Genomic DNA, 20,165 nt, shown 5'->3' on the forward strand with positions numbered 1-20,165 from the left:
ATCGCGAGATTCACCTCAATGTATGGCACTTTCGAACTGATGACGATGGCGGGAAAAAAAAAAAAAAAAAAAAAAAAAAAAGGCCACCATGGCGGGAAAAAGCAGCGTGGTCGACAGAAAAGATGGAGGCGCTGTTTCACAGGCGCAAAACAACCCAGCAAAATAAAACTGCGCAGCAAACACTACAATCGACTAAATAAGCCCTGCATGATGGAAACCAACGAGCCTCACTCTTTAATATGTCACCATTTCTGCAAAACATTAACATTTTTACAGCCTACAGCAGAGTAGACATTTTATACAATATTATTATTATTATTAATATTAATATTATTATTTATATTAAGTATATCTTCAGCAACTTTTTTTTTTTTTTTTAAAGATAAATGTATGTAACATGTACACCTAATATACCTGACTTGAATTGATTCTTGTAAAGGAAAACACACTCTCTCTCGCGCGCGCGCACACACACACACACACACACACACACACACACACACACACACACACACACACACACACACACACACAGAGAGAGAGAGAGAGAGAGAGAGAGAGAGAAGGAAGGAGGGGGGGGGCAACAGGGGAATTAATTACAACTGATTGGTTTGTGCGTGGCAGTGCGTGCAGAGGGAGCGCAGTTCATCCTTGTTTGTGTATTAAATATTAAAAGTATAGCCGGTTTTAATTCGGTGTGTGTGCATTTTAACTTTTGTGGGGGGGTTAACCTGTTTGTTTACGTTGTGTGTGAGTGTCTGTGTGTGTGTGGTCCACGGGCCTTTATAGTGAAATCCGAGGGGAAGCAGCTTGTGTCCGAGGCGTGGAGGGAGCCTCATCCGGCCTGCTACCAGCCAGCCAGCCGGGCTCTGACGGCGCACAGCGGTCGCTATGGCGGTGAACTTAGACAAGGAGGCCTACTACCGCCGGATCAAGCGATTATACGGCAACTGGAAGGTAAAGCAAACGATTTGACCCGCGTAACCAAGTGAAGATGTCTGCGGTTTTGGTGCTAAAACACAGAAAAGTGGCTGGTAGGATGCTGGCCGCTAGTAACGTTAGCCGCTTTTAGCCGTTAGCCGTTTTTAGCCGTTAGCCGTTTTTTTTTCCCAACCGTGCGTGTTGACTTTGTTTTCAGCCTGAGCCGTGATGCTTCTCTTTATCCATCATGGAGTTTGCACGGAAAACACAATCACAATTTGAGCCTCCACTTGATTTTGACTCGCATTTCATAACACCAGTGAACATCGTAGCTAGCCTTAGTGCTAAATCCAACGGACAGACTTCCAGCTACCTCATGTTAGCGCGCTAGCTGGCTAACTTATTGGCCATGTAATTGGGTGGTAAACACATCTGCGTACCAGCACATAATTACAGAAAAATATTATTATTATTAGGGGGTCACACGTGATTTCTCGACATGCCTGGTTAAAGTGTTTGTCGATGAGCTATTGTGCTAACACTTTCTAGCTGCTATCTGCTATCTAGCCTCGGACTAACGCCAGCATCCCAACTGCATGTACATGTGCAACATGTACCTGCACATCCGGCTAAAGTCTCTAAATAGTACAGTTTACTTTATTTATTTCAAGCCAAAGCACGGCTTGAAGTAAAAGTAGCACTGTAGCTGTTAAATTTCTCCTCTCATGTGGTCGCTAGCCGTGTTTTTGGTGCTTTGACGTTGATAATTCAGCCCAGTCATGCAGAGCTAACCAGCGACTAGTCTGATCATCTGCACATGTTTTTCGTTTATTATGAAGATTTTCTAGTGTTTCAGTGTCGCTGGCATGTTAAAAAGTGTTAATCCAACTTGATGAGCGCAGCAGTTGATTTAGCATCAGGTGCTGAACTTTATACACACTTCATACACACATGAGTGGTGTTTTAACTGTGAGCTGGATTCTGACACGCATCTGAGCACCTGCTTTTGCTCACCACAAACATCACTTTGACTAGCTGAAACTACATTTTTCAAATATACTGTTGTATTTGAATGAATTCATAACTGTTTGCTTCTGCGATCTGAATTTATGTCAGATTCAGAAATACTTTACCCTGAGTGGAAATTTTGTTAGTTGCAGTTGGTCAAATTCTCAAGAGAAGAATTAAATTATCGGAACTGTAATAATATGTGCCTTAGAAATTTGTTTAAAAGTGTGTGCATTATGTCTAAAAATGTGCATTAATCCTTAAAAATATTACAACAATAAATATAAAATAAGAAATTTAGCATATGTACAAAAAACATGCTTACATACACAGGGATGTTGCACTGCTGAAGTCTTAATGCATCATATGTAACTGTAAGGTAATCTAAATAACTTTTTTTTTTCACCTCTCAATGTTTGTTTTCACAGAAAGGAGAAGATGAATTCGGCAAAGTGGATGCCATCGTGGTGTCTGTCGGAGTGGACGAGGAAATTGTCTACGCCAAGTCCACAGCCTTACAGGTACAGCATGTCAGGTGTTGAGGCTGTATTATAACACGTGGTTATTATTACTCAGAATGTCTTATATTGAGGGAGTGGGTGATTATGATCAGGAAACAGGCAGGGAGCTGCTTGACCTCTGACCTCCAGATGCAGTTTGGAGCGCAAACATCCACAAACAAGAGGATAATTCAAAAAACAAAAGTCGCAATAAATTGTAATACCAAATTGCAATACTTGTAGGCACACAACACATCTAAATAGGCACTCAAGTGTTGTGATAGTATCGAATCGGGTGATAAATGTATCATTCCAGCCCTACTGAGTGATAGGCAATGTGTTTTAAAAATTGAAGTGATGTCTGTGTTGTGTAGATGTGCATCCACTCTCTTCCTCATTGTAGTTTCATGAACCTGATTCTGTGGCCACAACGTAGTCCTGATTGAATCGATTATTTCTGTCCATGTTTCTCTTGTAATTTTTTGTTCCTTCTTTTTTTTCTGACTTTGTCCCCAGACCTGGCTGTTCGGCTACGAGCTGACGGACACCATCATGGTGTTCTGCGAGAACAAGATCATCTTCCTGGCCAGCAAGAAGAAAGTAGAGTTCCTCAAACAGGTGGCCATAACCAAAGGCAACGAGAACGCCAACGGTGTCCCGCCCATCACCCTGCTCACCAGAGAAAAGGTAACTCATGTGACGATATGGAGGCACACAGAGCCGTGCTCGCCTGAGATCGGCCGCATAAGCAAAACCCACAGTTGAACAAGTCACACAGTTAATCAAAACAAATAGAATAAATCATATGAGCTACTTCAGTTTCTAAATCGCAAGAGGCTGCGGTTGTTTTGTCAAAGTGGTGACTCCTGAACATGATACTCTGAATTTAAAAAAAAAAAAAAAAAAAAGTATTTAATTAAAGGCCCAAACAGAAAATCTTAAGCAGCACCTGTCAGTTTTTGGTTAAAATGTTTGTTTGCTGAAAAATGTAAACTACTTAATAATATTCCTGCTATATTACAGTAAAGTGTCATGCAGCCCTACCTCTGTCCTCAGTCTGGCTCCTCATTTTGGGGTTATAAAGGGACTCAGGTGTGACTGTTTTGCAGCCAGCTTTAGAGACAGAAGATTTGTTACTTCCCCTTGAGTTTATTTATCAAAGTTTGGTATGCACCAGGCTGACTAATAAGCACCACAGCATCAATCCAGCATGCAGATATCTTTTTATATTTGGTTGTTTCACTTCATTTTTGTAAGCAGCATCCGTTTTATCGTGCACACACTAGTCACCTGCTGAACACTGATGCACACCAGATGTTCAGATGACACCATCAGTATGCCACAACTACCCTACAACTAATTTTCGCTGTTGCTAACTGAAAATTTTTAACAAAGTGTGAACCCATAGTCATATCATATATTGCGTCACTATCAAAATATTCTGCATAAATATCAAGGTTTGGAGTTTTGTCCAAATTGTGCAGTCCTAGTATACGACATTGTAAAAGTGCGCAATAAGATGCAAAAATGATCTGTAAGATCTGTGAGCAGCTGCCCGCTGTGGTTTATGGCCTAAAGAGCACGCAGCATCGATATGAGTGTCTTCAGGAATGAGGATTTTAAAATCTGCCAAACTCACAGCCTGGAAAACCAAAAATGTCTTTGATAGTAGCCAAACGAATTACTACAAACAGAATGTGCTGTCCTTTTTTGGTGTGTCAGTATGTTCTGCACTACCAAGCAAGCTGCACCGCTCTGCCATGACAGATTCATGTAGCTCAGTTTTCAAATAAATGCAAACAAATGTGATGATTGAAAGTGTCTTGACGATGCCTCCACTGTCACGTTTCACCAGAATGAAAGCAACAAGGCCAACTTTGACAAGATGATCGAGGCCATCAGAGGCAGCAAAGAAGGGAAAACGGTGGGAGTCTTCAGCAAGGACAAATTCCCCGGGGAGTACATGAAGAGCTGGAACGACACCATCACCGCCGAGGGACTGGAGAAGGTGAGACGCACGTCAAAATTGCACATTGACACTTCAGGTCACATTAGGTTCATAGAGGTAATGGAAATCCAACATTTTAGTCTTGGAAACTCAGGGAAACATCAGTGATTTTTACATTTACAAGCACGAGCGTCCACTCTCCCGCTGCCTTCTCCCTCCGTGGTTTCTCCTCCGTCACGTTCTATTCTCTGTCCCGTCCCTGCAGGTGGACATCAGCGCCGTGGTCGCCTACACGATGGCGGTGAAGGAGGACGGGGAGTTGGCCCTGATGAAGAAGGCAGCAGCTGTCACCAGCGAGGTTTACTCCAAGTTCTTCAAGGAGCGCGTCATGGAGATCGTGGACGCAGACGAGGTGAGGAGGAGGGTTTGGTCTGAACTCTGCTCTCTGAGGCTACTGACCGAGTACCTATTCACAATTGGTGCCAAATTTCACTACACTGAGGGCGGGTTGTGGTGTGAATTCAAATAAATATTGATAAAATTCCTTATGAACATTTAGAAAAATCCCTCCTAGTTTATTGCAGTTCAGATATGAATGGCACCGCGCTGTAGTGAGGATGATGGTTGTTAAGAAATGTTACTGGGCCTTCTAGTCGGCACCAGAAATACTAGTCATTTAAACCAATTTTTACTTTGTCAGTACTAAATTATTACTACTGTTGTTAATATTATTAGTACGTGACCTTGAAATGTAGCATATTTTTTCCTCCTGTGCTCCACCCCTCGTTAGCTGATATATTGCCATTATTAACGTACTGAAGTTGGCAGTGGCTTCAGCGGATAATTTCTGCAGATGTTCAGTATTGCCAGTTTTGAACAATTTATATTCTTGATGGTTTCCTCCAGAATTTTATTACTTGCAGAGCAGAAAAGCCATTTCAAACAACATTTAGACCGTGCCATGATAAAACTCGCTAAATACTCAAATACTGCCCATGTTTGCTTTTTTTTTGTCTCAAGATTTCACACTTCTAATAAAAACTGAACCGACACAATGTAGCCTCATGTTTTTTGGCGTGTTATTTTCCCGCCTTACAGAAAGTGCGCCACAGTAAGCTGGCGGAGTCGGTGGAGAAGGCGATCGAGGAGAAGAAGTACCTGGGCGGCGCCGACCCCTCCACGGTAGAGATGTGTTACCCCCCTATCATCCAGAGCGGAGGAAACTACAGCCTCAAGTTCAGCGTTGTCAGGTAGATTCCCCTGTCTGGGCTGGGATGAAGTGTGATGTTTCAGCCCGCTTTTGGATGATATGAAAGTTACACACAGAATTTTAAAACCTGACACAGGAAAAAAAATGTAGTAAATAGTGTTTTTGCCTCTCTCTGTGATGAAACATCCTTTACCGTTTAGTCAGTTAACACAATATTAAAAAATAGTTACAAAACAATTTGGTGGTGACCAGATGTTTAATCACAGTTTAATCTTACAGGAAAATATGATGCCTAAAAGGTTTTCCATAGTTGAATTTGTGTTTCTGTTTACATTTGTTCCAAGTGCAATATTCAGTTTGCAGGAACTATAGATTTTTTGTGTAAAATGTGTAATTAATAAATAAATAATAGGTTTCAGGGTGCTACAGATCATACTCTCCAGTACATGTTAGTTTGGTACAGACCACAGCAAAAAGAACTGCATTATTAAAGGAAAAATATCATATTGCTGTTGTCGTGACTGAAAATAATGGCAATGTGACATTTTTCATTATATTAGTATGATGTGTGATAATTATTGTACCTGACAATCTGCCCTCTTCACGCCAGCGATAAGAACCACATGCACTTCGGTGCCATCACATGTGCCATGGGGATCCGCTACAAGTCGTACTGCTCCAACCTGGTGCGCACCCTGATGGTGGACCCGCCACAGGAGATGCAGGACAACTACAACTTCCTGCTGCAGGTGGAGGAGGAGCTGCTCAAGGAGCTCAAACACGGTGGGTTCAGGAGTGTGAGCTTTTTAACAGGATGGTGAACTTAAAATATGTAGCTTTCTCATTAAAATGTTTTTTTTTTTTTTTTTTTTTTTTTTACACTGTCATTGGGTGTGTTTTTAAAAAAAAAAAAAAATATGAAACTGAGATTCTGAAGTCCTTTCCATGCAGAGAGAGGCCTCTTAGCTGGTTTCCTCTGAGTCAATGGATTAAAAGCTACTTTCACACATTAAGAGTTGAGCCGTCCAGTCAGAGCACAGCCTCAGTTTTTTTATTCCTCCCGCCCCCGTTTGACTCTTCAGCTGCACCTGTTTCCCTGCACAGCGGGATATTTTCATTTTGCTGCACGGTTGGTTGGTCTTATCAGAAACCGGAGCCCACCTGGGCCTGCTGGAAGGTAGCTGGGCTGTTACTGTGGAACATGCAGACCCTTAAAACAGCCAATAAAATAATAAAAATGTAATACAGCCCCTGACTTTTAGGATCTTTAAAATCTTGGTGGATGATGAGGATGCTACTCAAGAATAAGAAAATCCCTGTTTTAACTGGGTTTACCACCCCATTAAAATGAATTGTAAATTTCATTCATATTTGTCTTAAAAAAAAAAAAAAGAAACTGTGATACCTGATATGAAATGATCTTAAATCATGTCAAACTTGCTCCGTCTCGCTAACAGGGGTGAAGATCTGCGACGCCTACAACGCTGTCGTGGAGTACGTCAAGAAAGAGAAGCCAGACCTCGTCGCCAAGCTCACCAAAAACCTCGGGTAAAACACACACACACACACACTCAATCACTCACTTCTCTGTGTACTCGCACACATTAACTCACCTCTGTCTCGTGCTCATTTTGCCTTTTCCTGTTGTAGTTTCGCCATGGGAATTGAGTTCAGAGAGGGCTCTTTGGTTCTGAACGGTAAAAACCAGTACAAGCTGAAAAAAGGTGAGAACATTACCTCATTGCTGTATTTGGCGATACGCAGCTTTATTTTATTGGCAAAATTAAATCACTGACAATATTCAGTGTTATTTAATGCTGTTGGCTATTAAATTACACTGTTGAGGGGAATTTTAATCAAGGCCAAAATTAATTTGACATGTTTTTGGGTTTAAAAAAAAGTTACTCTTGTACAGAATCACAACTAATAAATCCATTTTGATGGACCGTAATAACTGAAGTTGGTGTGTGTGTGTCTATCAGGCATGGTGTTGAGTATCAGTCTGGGCTTTTCTGACATGGTGAATAAAGAGGGGAAGAAGGAGGAGCAGAAGAAATACGCTCTGTTTATCGGAGACAGTGTACAGATCAACGAGGTGAGATACACTTTGACTTTTTTCCCCTGTTGGTTTTCTTATTTCATGACAGTGCTTCACAAAATAGGATTATAATGTTCTTTACAAAACCACATAGAAAAGTGCAAGGAAACCTCACGGAAAAATTGCACTAAAAAGAAGAATAAAACATGATCAGGGTTCCTGTAAATCCTGGAAAACTTGGGAATTGATAGATTGGGTCTCCAGTCTTGGAAAACTCCTGGAAAATTGCTGATACAAAAATGTCCTTTAAATTTTCGTGAAATCCTAGAAAATAACACGTTCAAATGTTTTCCTCGGTTCATGTCACATATTTTTAGCAGCTGATGCCTCCTCAGTTCTCATTTATACCCAGCTGTGCATGAAAGAGTGACAGCCCTGGTAATTATTAAAAAAAAAAAAGCATAAAAGCATTTTTTTTTAAATAGTCAAATTCTGATAAGAAAATAAAAGTAAGGAATTAACAGCCACAAGTTTTAAGTGATACTGATCTCCATGATATGAGTGAGTTTTCATGCATCGTGTTAAGTACACACAGTTTGACACTGTTCAGTATTTTCAGAGTTTGGCTTTACATTTGATGACGTTGCGTTCGTTTCATTAGTGTGCATCTGTAGCAGACGCACTGAAATGTGTTTGTGTAACAGGAGGAAGCTGCCACGATACTCACACCTGTCAAGAAAAAGATCAAGAATGTGGGAATATTCCTCAAGGTAAGTCTTTGCATGCTGTTTTATTAAAAAAATGTACTTTCTTTGATTTGTTTTGGAAATAATAGTGGGCAGTTTTGGTTCTCATTTGCTCTTGTCTGTTTTTTGAAATAATTCATGTCTACATCAGTCTTATGAATGAGAAAGCAAATGTTTTTGTGTCGTACAGTTCATACACATCGGTGGTTCAAAGTGCTTTAAAAAATGAACAGAAAACGGAAGGAAGAAATACAAGATAAGAGCATATAAAAATGGTAGGGACATAAAATAAATAAAGAAAGAAAATAGTTTTAAAAAGTTAAAAATCAGTCAATCAGCTAACAGAAAGCATCTGAGAACAATTGGATGAGATTTAATTGGCTTAACATTAAATGACATGACATTACATGTGTTTGGTGTTTTGTTTTTTAGAATGATGACGAGGAAGATGAGGATGAAGAGGCAGATGATGCTGAGGAGCTTCTGGGCAAAGGAGCACGAGGTGCAGCTCTTCTGGCAGACAGAACCAGGGTAAGTGTGTGTGTGTGTGTGTGTGTGTGTGTGTGTGTTGCAGTGCAGTTTTCCTTCACAGTTCATCAATCAGCTAATGATTTGGTTTTGGAAGTCATTTTTTTAAATCCTGTTTTAAACAATCATGATTCCAGTGTCTTTATATGGTTACCTTTTCTTTTTTAACTGTTCAGAATGAGATGACAGCGGAGGAGAAGAGGCGAGCTCATCAGAAGGAGCTGGCCAATCAGGTGAACGAGGAGGCCAAGCGCCGTCTGACGGAGCAGAAAGGAGAGCAGCAGATTCAGAAGTGAGTCCGGGGAGACTTTAGCTCATGAGAAATGTGGGGTTTTAACCATAACGACATTTGTAGACACTTGTTTTAGTTTGTTTTGTTGGGCGAGACTTCACTTAAAGCTAAACATCACTCGTCATCAATTGACAGAGAGAAAATTCCATTTCGACTAAGATTATAATGCTTATGTAGTCCAACAAGCAGTGAAAATAATCCCAAAGGTTTTTATTTTATAATGGTGAAAGCAAAAAAAAAAAAAAAAAAAAAAGTCTTAAGTTTTTCTGACTTCAAGGTATAACTGTCAAGTGTTGATTTTTTTTTTTTTAAACTTGATAAATGACTCAAAACAGTCACTCGCTTCACTGAGGTGCTCTTGGCCCCGGCCTGTTTCACTGAAGCTTTATCATTGACTTTTATATGCAAATGAGTGAATTCATGAGCCTCGTTCTCAGTCATGTGACCAAGTTATCTGATCATTAATTACTTCAACTCTCTGGTTGCCTCAGGGCCAGAAAATCAAACGTCTCCTACAAGAACGTGTCCCAGATGCCCAGAGAAAAAGACATCAGGGACATGAAGATCTTCATCGACAAGAAATACGAGACCGTCGTCATGCCCGTCTTCGGCATCGCCACGCCTTTCCACATCGCCACCATCAAGGTACGCTCACACCCACCGCGTGCTCAGCCTGTTGGCGTGATCCTGTTACTGGGAGCCAGTTACAAATGAATCCACTGATTAGCGGTCGTGACCTCGTGTCGTCTCACTGTTCAACTTCACCGTCTTCTAGCAGAGACCAGGATAAAGAAAGCAACTTCACAAAGAGAAGCTGCAGGCTTTTATACACAGTTACAGGGTGTATAAAAGAAACTGCACTTCCTATGGCTTTTTCATATAGCATGCAATTGCAATTAATTGTGAAATCTATTAATTAATACAGAAAGTAAGTCCGCATGTTTCTAAGTACGTTTCTGGTGACACCTTGATCACTGAAGACTTGCTTGGCATTCTGTTTGTAATATTTATTGATTGATTGGCTTATTTACATTTTATTTTTCCATGATGATTTTTGCCCTTGGTTTGCATAAAGAATATTCTCTTTGCAACAGAAGTTAATAATAAAAAATGCACAATGTCCGACTGTAAACTGGAGCATTCACGTTTACATCCAGGCCAGGCGTCTATTTCTGTTGACTGTCTGTTGTCTTTTTCCTCCTTTCTTACATCACTTTCCTTTTTCTTTTTCTTTTTTTTCTCCCGTCCAGAACATCAGTATGTCGGTAGAGGGCGACTACACCTACCTGAGGATCAACTTCTACGTCCCCGGCAGCTCCCTGGGACGCCACGAGGGAAACATCTTCCCCAACCCCGACGCCACATTTGTCAAAGAAATGTGAGTGTGAAACATTTGCATATCAGCATTGGATTTTTTTTATTAGCTTGCTGGATGTCCCAATTCTGACTTGGGCTGTTTGATCCATGGTGCATGATTTTTAAAAAAAGTTTGATTCCATCTGGTAATCTTAAAGTCCTAAAATTGATTTCCTCCTCCGTTCAGCCACCCTAAGGCATGTAACCCGTCTCAAATCGTTTCATCTCCTTATCTGACTTCAGCACGTACCGCGCATCCAACCTGAAGGCCCCCGGCGACACGTCGGTGCCCTCCACCAACCTGCAGAACGCCTTCCGCATCATCAAGGAGGTGCAGAAGCGCTACAAGACGCGGGAGGCGGAGGAGAAGGAGAAGGAGGGCATCGTCAAGCAGGACTCGCTGGTCATCAACCTCAACCGCAGCAACCCCAAGCTCAAAGACCTCTACATCCGACCCAACATCGCCCAGAAGAGGATGCAGGGCTCGCTGGAGGCTCACACCAACGGTGAGCGAGGCTGCTGTCCTGCTTTTCACAGGGGGGTCAGAGGTCATGGTCAGCTGCAGCTTGGGAATTTGGGCTGTTAAACAATTGTCCAAAATTTCCAACAAATCTGTTCTTTATAAATTTTTTTTATTCTAAATTCTTCTAAAATCTCCTGAAATAAACATTTTAATGCAAATGAATTTCCGCAGAATTGTGTGTTTCAAAATTACCTCACGACTACTGCCACTCTGTGTAACTGTTCAGCAGTTATACAAGTAATTAGCCATTAGCTGCAGCTTTAAAAGTTCAACTTTTTGAGACTTTTAATCAAATCCAAGCTTAAGAAAAACAAGGCTACATCAAAGAAAAACTGCAGAAATCGGTTTTCCTAGTAGTACTAGGCATTTAGGAATTGCACCAGCTCATACAAATGTTAAGATAAAAACTGCAAATGTCATAATATTCTGTACTGTCAGATGTCAGCTTAAGTCTGTGAGACAGTTCAAATAGAAACAAGGTTTTGTCCTGGTAGAGGGAGCAAGAGGTCCATCGTACACTGCAGCTACATCTCTTCATTTAGTTGGATTTGTTAACTAACCTGATACTTGGATGCTCTCCCCGGCCAGGTTTCCGCTTCACGTCGGTCCGCGGAGACAAAGTGGACATCCTCTACAACAACATCAAGCACTCCATCTTCCAGCCCTGTGACGGGGAAATGATTATCGTACTGCACTTCCACCTCAAGGTGTGTGTTTCATTTGTCTGTCCCTCTGCCCATCCTGCTACAGTGCATGTGCAGACACACAGGCAGAAATAATGTGTGTGTGTGTGCCTGGGAAGGAGCCTCCTTGAATTTTTGTTTTGTTAGTTTTAAAGCCAAAACTAAGGTATTTTTCTTCCATGATTTATTTATTTCCTGTTATCAAGTGGTTGGGACAGGCCAATAACATAGAGAAGTGTAAACCAATAGAATAACTGTTTGTTTGTTTGATAGCCACATGGACCATCTCTTTATTGGTTGAAATTTTTCATTTATGCCTACTGGTGCAGAAGAAGGTCACAATTGAAAATACACTAATTTTATAGCAAGTAAAGCAGTTAATTTCATAGAATACAAAATAAATAAGTTGAATGTTGGCAGTCTTATTTTACACCCTTTAGTATTTTTTACTATTATTATTATTGTTTATATTGCAAGATTTTTTCCCCCTAATTTTCTTATGAGAATTATTGTATTATATTTTATAGTTATTATTATCATGGTTATATTAGTTTTAATGTTTTTAGTTATTTTAATATTGGTCTATTTTATATTAAAATATTTTCTGTATGGTTATTTATTTATGTATATTTTTTTATTTATTTAGTTTTTTGTTTGTTTGTTTGTTTGTTTTTTACATTTATTTTTATTTAATGCCTTTCTCAGGTTTGGTTTGTTTTGTTTTGTTTTTTTCCCCACATGTTGGATATTTCACTCTGACCCCCTTCCTCTCCCATCCAGAACGCCATCATGTTCGGCAAGAAGCGCCACACGGACGTCCAGTTCTACACGGAGGTCGGGGAGATCACCACGGACTTGGGCAAGCACCAGCACATGCACGACCGCGACGACCTGTACGCCGAGCAGATGGAGCGGGAGATGAGGCACAAGCTCAAGTCGGCGTTCAAGAACTTCATCGAGAAGGTGGAGACGCTGACTAAAGAGGAACTGGAGTTCGAGGTTCCCTTCAGAGACCTGGGGTGAGTCGCAGCGGGAGTTCGGTCTGTTGAGGCCTAACCTGTTGAAATTGTCTTCATGTTAAAAAACAAAATAAACATGAACAAGTTAGTTATAAGAGCTTAATTTACCCAGACTTACATGTGTGTGCTGTCTTATTACTCCAACAAAGCTGCACGGTGATTCAAATTAGCTGCCAGTTAAAATCTTTTTTGCAGCTGGCTGAGATTTTAACTGCTTTTTTTTTTTTTTTTTTTTTTTTTTTAATGACCCTGCATTTGATTATGAGTGATAATAATTGCTTGGATTATTGTTAAAATGTGCTAATCAACACTAAACTTGTGCCATTGCATTTTCTGATGGCTAGAAATACTGGAAATTATAAGAAATAAATAAAGTGCAAATTGTTGTGTTGAACCGCTGAATCTTGATTTGACTTGAGGAAATTCAGAGTGTGGCGCAGCCCGAGTCGCAGCAGATTGACTCCATGATTATATCTTCCAGTCCTGCTGAAATTAGTTTGGCATTAACCAGCCATGCTTGATTGGAGTTTCCAGAATTTGCTCATTTTATAATTTCTTGATCTAATCCAACAAACATTGAACTTCCAAGTGATTTAAAAATGGCCTTGTAAAGCAGAGGCAGAATAGGAGGGGGGGAAAAGCTGATGGCTCACATAAAGTTTCCACATGGATTAACTGTCAGGTTGTTTGGATTGTGTATCTTGTTTTCAGGTTCCAGGGCGCCCCCTACAGGAGTACATGTCTCCTACAACCAACATCCAGTTCCCTTGTCAATGTTACTGAGTGGGTGAGTGACGACACTGAATATTCATGAGAGAGCTGCAGAAATTACCCATCATCATAGAAACATCATTGAATTTTTAAATACTAGATATTTAAAAAAAAAAAAAAAAAAAATCTGCCCCAGGCCAACTGATGAATCAGAATCAAAATTACTTTATTGATCCTAGGGGGGAAATTAAGTCGCAGTTGCTGAAGTTATCGAGGGGAAAAATATATAAAAGTTTAAGTGGAATAAAAAAATATGTGCTTTAGCAACATTTATATGCACAAACAAAAAATGTCATGTTGGTTGCTGGGACATGAGGTCAGATTTAGGGAACACTTACTCAAATGTTCACATCTCCCAAATACACAAGTGATTATTGTAGTTTCAGTGCAGCATTTATGAATTGATATTTGGAAAAAAAAATATATGTATGGAAATTGCAATGAAATGCCATGTAATAGATTTGGAATTATTTTTTGCTAAATTGACCCACACACATGGTTCTGTAAAATTTTTGCTAACCAATTTAAGAGTTGGAATGCAGAAAAATAAATAAATAAATAACAGTACATCAAACATCTTTTTAGCTGGTAACAGAAGAAAGCACAAAGTATGTGACTGTTTTAAAAAAAAAAAAAAAAAAAATGTAGTATTTGTGCTCAAAGACTGGTAGTCTGACCATCATGTAAGTTTGACTTGTAGTTTGGTTTTATACAGTACACCAGTTGTGCCACTTAACCTAAACTTTACTTATTTTATTTATTTATTTATTCTTCTCTTTCTCGCCAGCCGCCCTTCGTGGTGACCCTGGACGAGGTGGAGCTGGTGCACTTTGAGCGCGTGCAGTTTCACCTGAAGAACTTCGACGTGGTCATCGTCTACAAGGACTACAACAAGAAGGTCACCATGATCAACGCCGTGCCCGTCAACTCCCTGGACCCCATCAAGGAGTGGCTCAAGTAAGTGGGCGTGATGCCGCAGCTAAGGAAACCCCTAAGTAATTATCATCTGGGAGGGAGGACTCTTCAGTGGGAAACAGAAGATCAACAGCAGGTGACACATAGAAGTGTCAGGTGTGGTGAACGTCATCTGGAAGCTGGGAAGCTAAACATTGATTTGGGATACAGCTCAGCACTGGCTGTCAAGTTATTACAGTCATAAATGTGTAATAAACATTGTTTTGTTTAGATACCTATTTAATTTTGCATTTATTTAGAGTGTATAAGAGTTAAAACGTGAAGCTGGGAGCATATGATAGCCACCTCCATGATCAATCATGTGTCCTAAGTTGTTGTAGCAGTTCTTAGGTTGACACCATTTCATACACAGATTGAGTGCAAAAATGTAACTATTTCTGGCCACTTGAGAATTAATAAAAATGGTCAGAAATCCCTCCAAAATACAACAGTAGGACACCAAGATTTTGAGGAACACCACAGAAAAAAGAATGCTTCGATTTGGCATCAAAAACGTTTGACATTTCTGTAAGATGTGCATTTTTTTCTTCACCCTCTGAAAGACAGTAAGCCAGGACTGACAGAACATTAAGGGGTTAAATATTTTCATTTACATTAGATAATACAAGTTGCACTGCTTGTTCACATATGAATCCTGAGCTTCAAACAGATCTGCCCACAAACACACAACGAAAGCACCACTGCTCATTTCAGTGAATGACAAATCCAAGATGAGGCGCTGTAACTAGTTTGATTTTGTTCTCCCTCCAGCTCGTGTGACATCAAGTACACAGAAGGAGTTCAGTCGCTGAACTGGACCAAGATCATGAAGACCATAGTTGATGATCCGGAGGGCTTCTTCGAGCAGGGCGGCTGGTCGTTCTTGGACCCGGAGAGCGAGGTAGGAATGGCTCAGCAGCCGGTTTCCACGGCGATGGAAAAGTGCTTCAGGTTTTTGATTGGTTTGTTGAAACAGTGAAACTTTGGCACACCTGCTTGTTGGCGGGCAGGTGTGTACGAGGAGACCAAAGTTTGGCAACAGCTATTAAATGCACATTTTCTTCTTCACTTGGATTAGGAAAATAGAGATTCAGAAAAATTTAATCTGCTGTGATTCAGTTTTAAAACCTTCATAAAGTTGCCATCAGTCTCATGGAGGTTCCTTAATCTGGTGATTTATTGAACTAATTTAACTCCGTTATTTTGCTTCCCCTTTACCAGCTGATTTGGAAAAGCAGTTGTTCACCTTTTATTTCTGAATTATTTGGAAATAATCCTGAATAACAAATATTTGTAGCAGTGTATCTTGCCCTGTTGTTCATTGTTATTTTATTATTAGTAGTACTGGTATAATCATTATTTGTGTGTGTTGACCTCTTGTTTGTTGTCTCCTCCTCTCAGGGAAGTGGTGCAGAGGAGGACTCCGAGTCAGAAATGGAGGATGAGACGTTTAACCCCTCTGCAGAAGAGGATGAGGACGAAGAAGAAGACAGTGACGAGGACTATGACTCAGAGACGGAGGACTCCGGTACATCCCACTCTTGTTTTTCTTACCAACCAGACCAGGGTCAAAGAGCGATTATTTAACTGAGCAGTAGACGGGTTGGGGTTTATCACCGGACGTTACAATGTCAACTCCACCAATCTGATATCAAAACAAAAAAAAAGGTACTTGCAATTCCTTTTTTTGGCCCAAGCCAAGTTCCCTTTGAGTGTTTTGTCCCTTTGAGTACCTGAATTCTGTGACGAATTTTATCTTTGCTTACCACTCAAGTTTAATAGGCACATCCACACATTTAACTCTAGTGCATCAATGGATATTTACATCACCAGATTTAAAATGGAAGTTACGTGTGTACATATATGAAACATGACTTGCTGGCACATGTAACCAGGATATGACGCAGAGGTTAGTGTCTACCAGCTTTAATTCAAATCTCCTGCTGACAATTATTCACACACAGTTCTTTGTCTTCTGTGATGTTTGCTCCTCCATACACTAGATAAAAGGCTCCTGTTGAACATTTATAGGAGCCTATTATCTCGTCTACTCTACTTTTTCCACATGATCATCTGTCCGTCTTTTGGATGTGCGTGCTTTTGTAAACTTGGTGCATGTTTTGTTCTCCAGACTACAGCGCGTCGCTGGGCAGCGAGGAGGAGAGCGGCAAAGACTGGGACGAGCTGGAGGAGGAAGCCAGGAAAGGTTTGTATCTGGAACTGATGTGCATCGATCACATAAACTGTAGCTCTCAGACAGAGAATCATAGGTCTGTTAGAAGTTACTTTTTAGTGAGTAAAAATTCAAATTATGAAGAATGTATCTTAGACCAGGGCTATTGAATGACAGATTCAGTTGGGTCAGATTTTAAACCCAGGAAATGTAGATAGACAGCAGTCAATGCACAGAACCATAACATATGGCATTAACAGTAACCAAAAACACACACACACAAACACAAACAACAGCGCCTCCTACTACTTTCTTAGTGGGAGAGATGACAATTTTAGATCTGAATGAGAGTGGTGACTTTTGTCTTGTAAGATGTCAGCGCAGTCCAAAGGCACTGAAGTATTGTCAGTCACTTTTACTCGTGTGTGAAAAGCTTGCAGAGAAGCTTAATGCAAATTTTAGACCATGCGTGCAATGCTGTAACTGCTGCTATTGACAAGTAATTTGTACAAAATGATACACTTCAAATTGCTACCAACATAACCTATTTAATAAAAGCTTATCGGGCCACTTGGAGGTTTCTTCTGGGCCGGGTGTGGCCCGTGTGCCGCCAGTTGACCAGCACAGCTTTAGACGGTAAGGATGATGTCATCGCAGTGGAAAGACGGTCTCTTCACGTCCCCAAATTCTTACACTTGGTGAAGAAAAAAAAAGCTCCTGATAATACTAATCTGGTTCAAATCAAAGGCGACCAATTGTAAAATACTGAGGTCACAAATTCCCCGATGATAAGCTTTGTAAACTTTATGGCATTTTATAAAATACTGACGTCATAGTTGTGTGCGTGAGGGACACCGGGGTTTTCAGTCATGTAACTGTGGACGAAACAGTTTTTTGTTGTGAAGAAACAGCAGCTTACAGGGTCATAAACGTTGCCGCCCACAGTCCATTTAGTGACTGAAGACGTCATTAGACACTTAGACTGGGACAATTAACCTTCATTCAGGAGAGGAATGCTAGTGATGCTGCTGTGTGACGTTTGTAGTGACCTGGTGGCTGCAGGCTGACCTGTGTGTGTGCTGCCTAACCCGCCAGGGACTCTGAACGTTTGACGACTGTGGATTTAATTACTGCTGACAGATTACTCCGCTGACAGAAAATGTACATTTGCTGCATTCAGGTGCAGAGATGCGCTGTTTTTTCACCTGCAAAAATAATACAAGACACATATTCCTACCTCCACCTTATTTGGAAACATTTACTAAAACATGGTAAATATTTAAAACAATAAGAATAATACATAGATATAAACATTCTCATTCATGCCTCTAGAATATAATCTTTTAAAGTCGTAAATGCAGAAAGTCTCCTTGCGGTTCCTGAATAAATTTGTTTCCTCATTCCAAACTTGACAGCAGCAGTGACAGAAAACCACCTCACACCAAGACAAATAACCGCTTCCTTATGACGAGCCATTTTCAATATTTATTAATGGCGACAGGTTCTTCATCTCAGGTAGCTGTAATTACATTTTCACTAGCACCGTTCTTTTGGCCATCCCATTGTGTAAAGGGGTCTCTAATTACACATCTACTACTTGGATGCAGATATCAAGAAATTAATTAATCATTCTGAATAATCAGTTCCAACTTGAGATATATTTACTTCCCCTCACTAAAAGAGATTTGTATCATCTTTGTTTTTCGGTAAGTTTTTCCTCTTCAAAATGACTTTGTGACTTTCTCAAACTGGAATTACGAGTAGTTATAATTTAACAATGTTTATGATCAAATTATAGATATTCTTTGACTAGAGGTCCGAAGTTGGACAGTTCTCTCTTTAATTAAAAAATTAGTTTGGACCGGTAAAGAGGCAGTTGTTGATGAGCCTTTTAACTGTCTACTACAGCGTTTAAAATCAACCACCAGCAGCTAGTTTTCGTTTCCTAGGATGGCAACGGAATGAAATGACCGTCCAAAATGTAACGTCGCTGCCGGCACCCACCCGTCCAATAGTAAACAGGCCAGCACCGCTTCGCTCTTCATCCTCCTCCTCTCCCTCAGTGCTCGCCGGCCGGTGAGAGCCAACCCCAGATTCACTCTCGTTGTGGAACGAGATGTGTCCTCTCGCCTCGCTAGATCCCATTTTTCCACATTCTGCAGTCTGTATATGTGATTTTCATAGAATCCTATTGGATGTGATCGTGTTGTTAATCTGGCGCCGCGTGCTGTGATTAGCCGGGAGCTACACACACACACACACACACCCAAGAAAAACAAGAAAATCCAGGCAGATGGCAGGGTCTCTGCAGGAACACACACCAACACACACTCTGCTAGTGGCTCACGTGATGAATCAGAGTTTTTTTTTTTTTTTGTATGAGTCTATACGTCGTTACTCATTCCACCTTTGCAGATTTCTCCACCGTCGTTTTTACTCGGTTATCATGTTAATTCTGATTATGAAGTAAATGTTGACGAGGTCCGTGTCACCCTGCAGCCGACAGAGAGAGCCACTACGAGGACGCAGAGGAGACCTCCAACAGGAAGAGGAAGGTTCGATCAGCAGCTCCGCCCAGCAAGAAGAAACGGCGGCATTAAATGTCCCTTCTCTCTCTCTCGCTCTCTCACACACACATACACACACACACACACACACACATACTGCCAAAACCTAGCCGACCCTCCCCTTCTACCCCAACTGGCTCTTTCACTCATAACCCCTCACACAAACACACACACACACGTGCAGATACACAATGTGTATATAGAAGTAGATGCCCCTTATTTTTGTGTTGGTCAGTGTCGTGTTGAAATGGTAACAACGTACCAGCAAACAGTAGACACAAACTTCATTTTATTTTCTTTTTTTCCTCCTCATTCCTCCTTTTTTTTTTCTTTTTGTTTTTCCACCCTCCATCCATCCATCAGGGGTCGTGTCTGTGTGTGTGCATGTGTGTTTAAATGGGTTTTTATTGCAAACATTGTTTTTTCTGTTGGAAAAAAATAAGTTTCTTAATTAAGTTTCTTTTCTTCTTTTTTTTGGAGAGGGGGGCAGTTTTTTTGATTCTTGTTTTCAGATTTCTTTTTTTAAAAAAACGGGATTTGTACACTTATATGCACACAGACACACACACATGCACACACCGATACACACTGTCTCCCTCCCACCTTTCCTTCTTTCTGTCCTTTTTTTTCATTCTGGGTAGATTGTTGTACTTGTAATTCTGAAAATCCTGTTTTTGTTTTTGTAATAAAATTAAAAGGAACTGTAGTTTATTTTGTGGGGTTTGATTTCTTGTATGTCTCTTTTCGTGCGTTGGACAGTGTTACCACAAACATGACGCGAAACTTTGAAACCCCAACTCCTGCAACAGTCAGTAAAAGTTCTCAATTGAAAAATGATTGTGACCAAATATTAATCCACATATGCTGAAAATTCAACTCTAATTGGCCAATTCAGACCATCCTGAGGGTCCCTCCGCTTTCCAGTACA

General features: G+C 40.6%; 1 protein-coding gene across 2 annotated transcripts; it reads left to right on the top strand.

The window, feature by feature from the left end:
* The first annotated feature begins 610 nt into the window (after positions 1-610).
* Positions 611-19,948, top strand: supt16h (SPT16 homolog, facilitates chromatin remodeling subunit). Of its 2 annotated transcripts, XR_003929815.1 has the most exons (25): positions 611-957; positions 2,358-2,450; positions 2,946-3,116; positions 4,285-4,437; positions 4,643-4,789; positions 5,476-5,627; positions 6,198-6,370; positions 7,045-7,135; positions 7,238-7,311; positions 7,570-7,682; positions 8,330-8,395; positions 8,804-8,902; positions 9,076-9,191; positions 9,683-9,836; positions 10,442-10,569; positions 10,791-11,053; positions 11,659-11,777; positions 12,534-12,772; positions 13,484-13,559; positions 14,331-14,500; positions 15,269-15,398; positions 15,899-16,025; positions 16,629-16,703; positions 19,170-19,331; positions 19,790-19,948. XR_003929815.1 is itself a non-coding variant. In XM_030076169.1 (24 exons), exons 1-24 carry the CDS (start codon positions 892-894, stop codon positions 19,268-19,270), a joined length of 3,096 nt encoding a protein of 1,031 aa, XP_029932029.1. In that variant the 5' UTR covers positions 611-891; the 3' UTR covers positions 19,271-19,439. The 2 variants fall into 2 exon arrangements, 1 of the variants encoding a protein (XP_029932029.1); XM_030076169.1 differs by lacking the exon at positions 19,790-19,948 and having other exon boundaries at positions 19,170-19,439.
* The last annotated feature ends 217 nt before the right edge of the window (positions 19,949-20,165 follow it).

Source organism: Myripristis murdjan, chromosome 18 (assembly GCF_902150065.1).
Source record: "Myripristis murdjan chromosome 18, fMyrMur1.1, whole genome shotgun sequence".
NCBI classification, from domain to species: domain Eukaryota; kingdom Metazoa; phylum Chordata; class Actinopteri; order Holocentriformes; family Holocentridae; genus Myripristis; species Myripristis murdjan.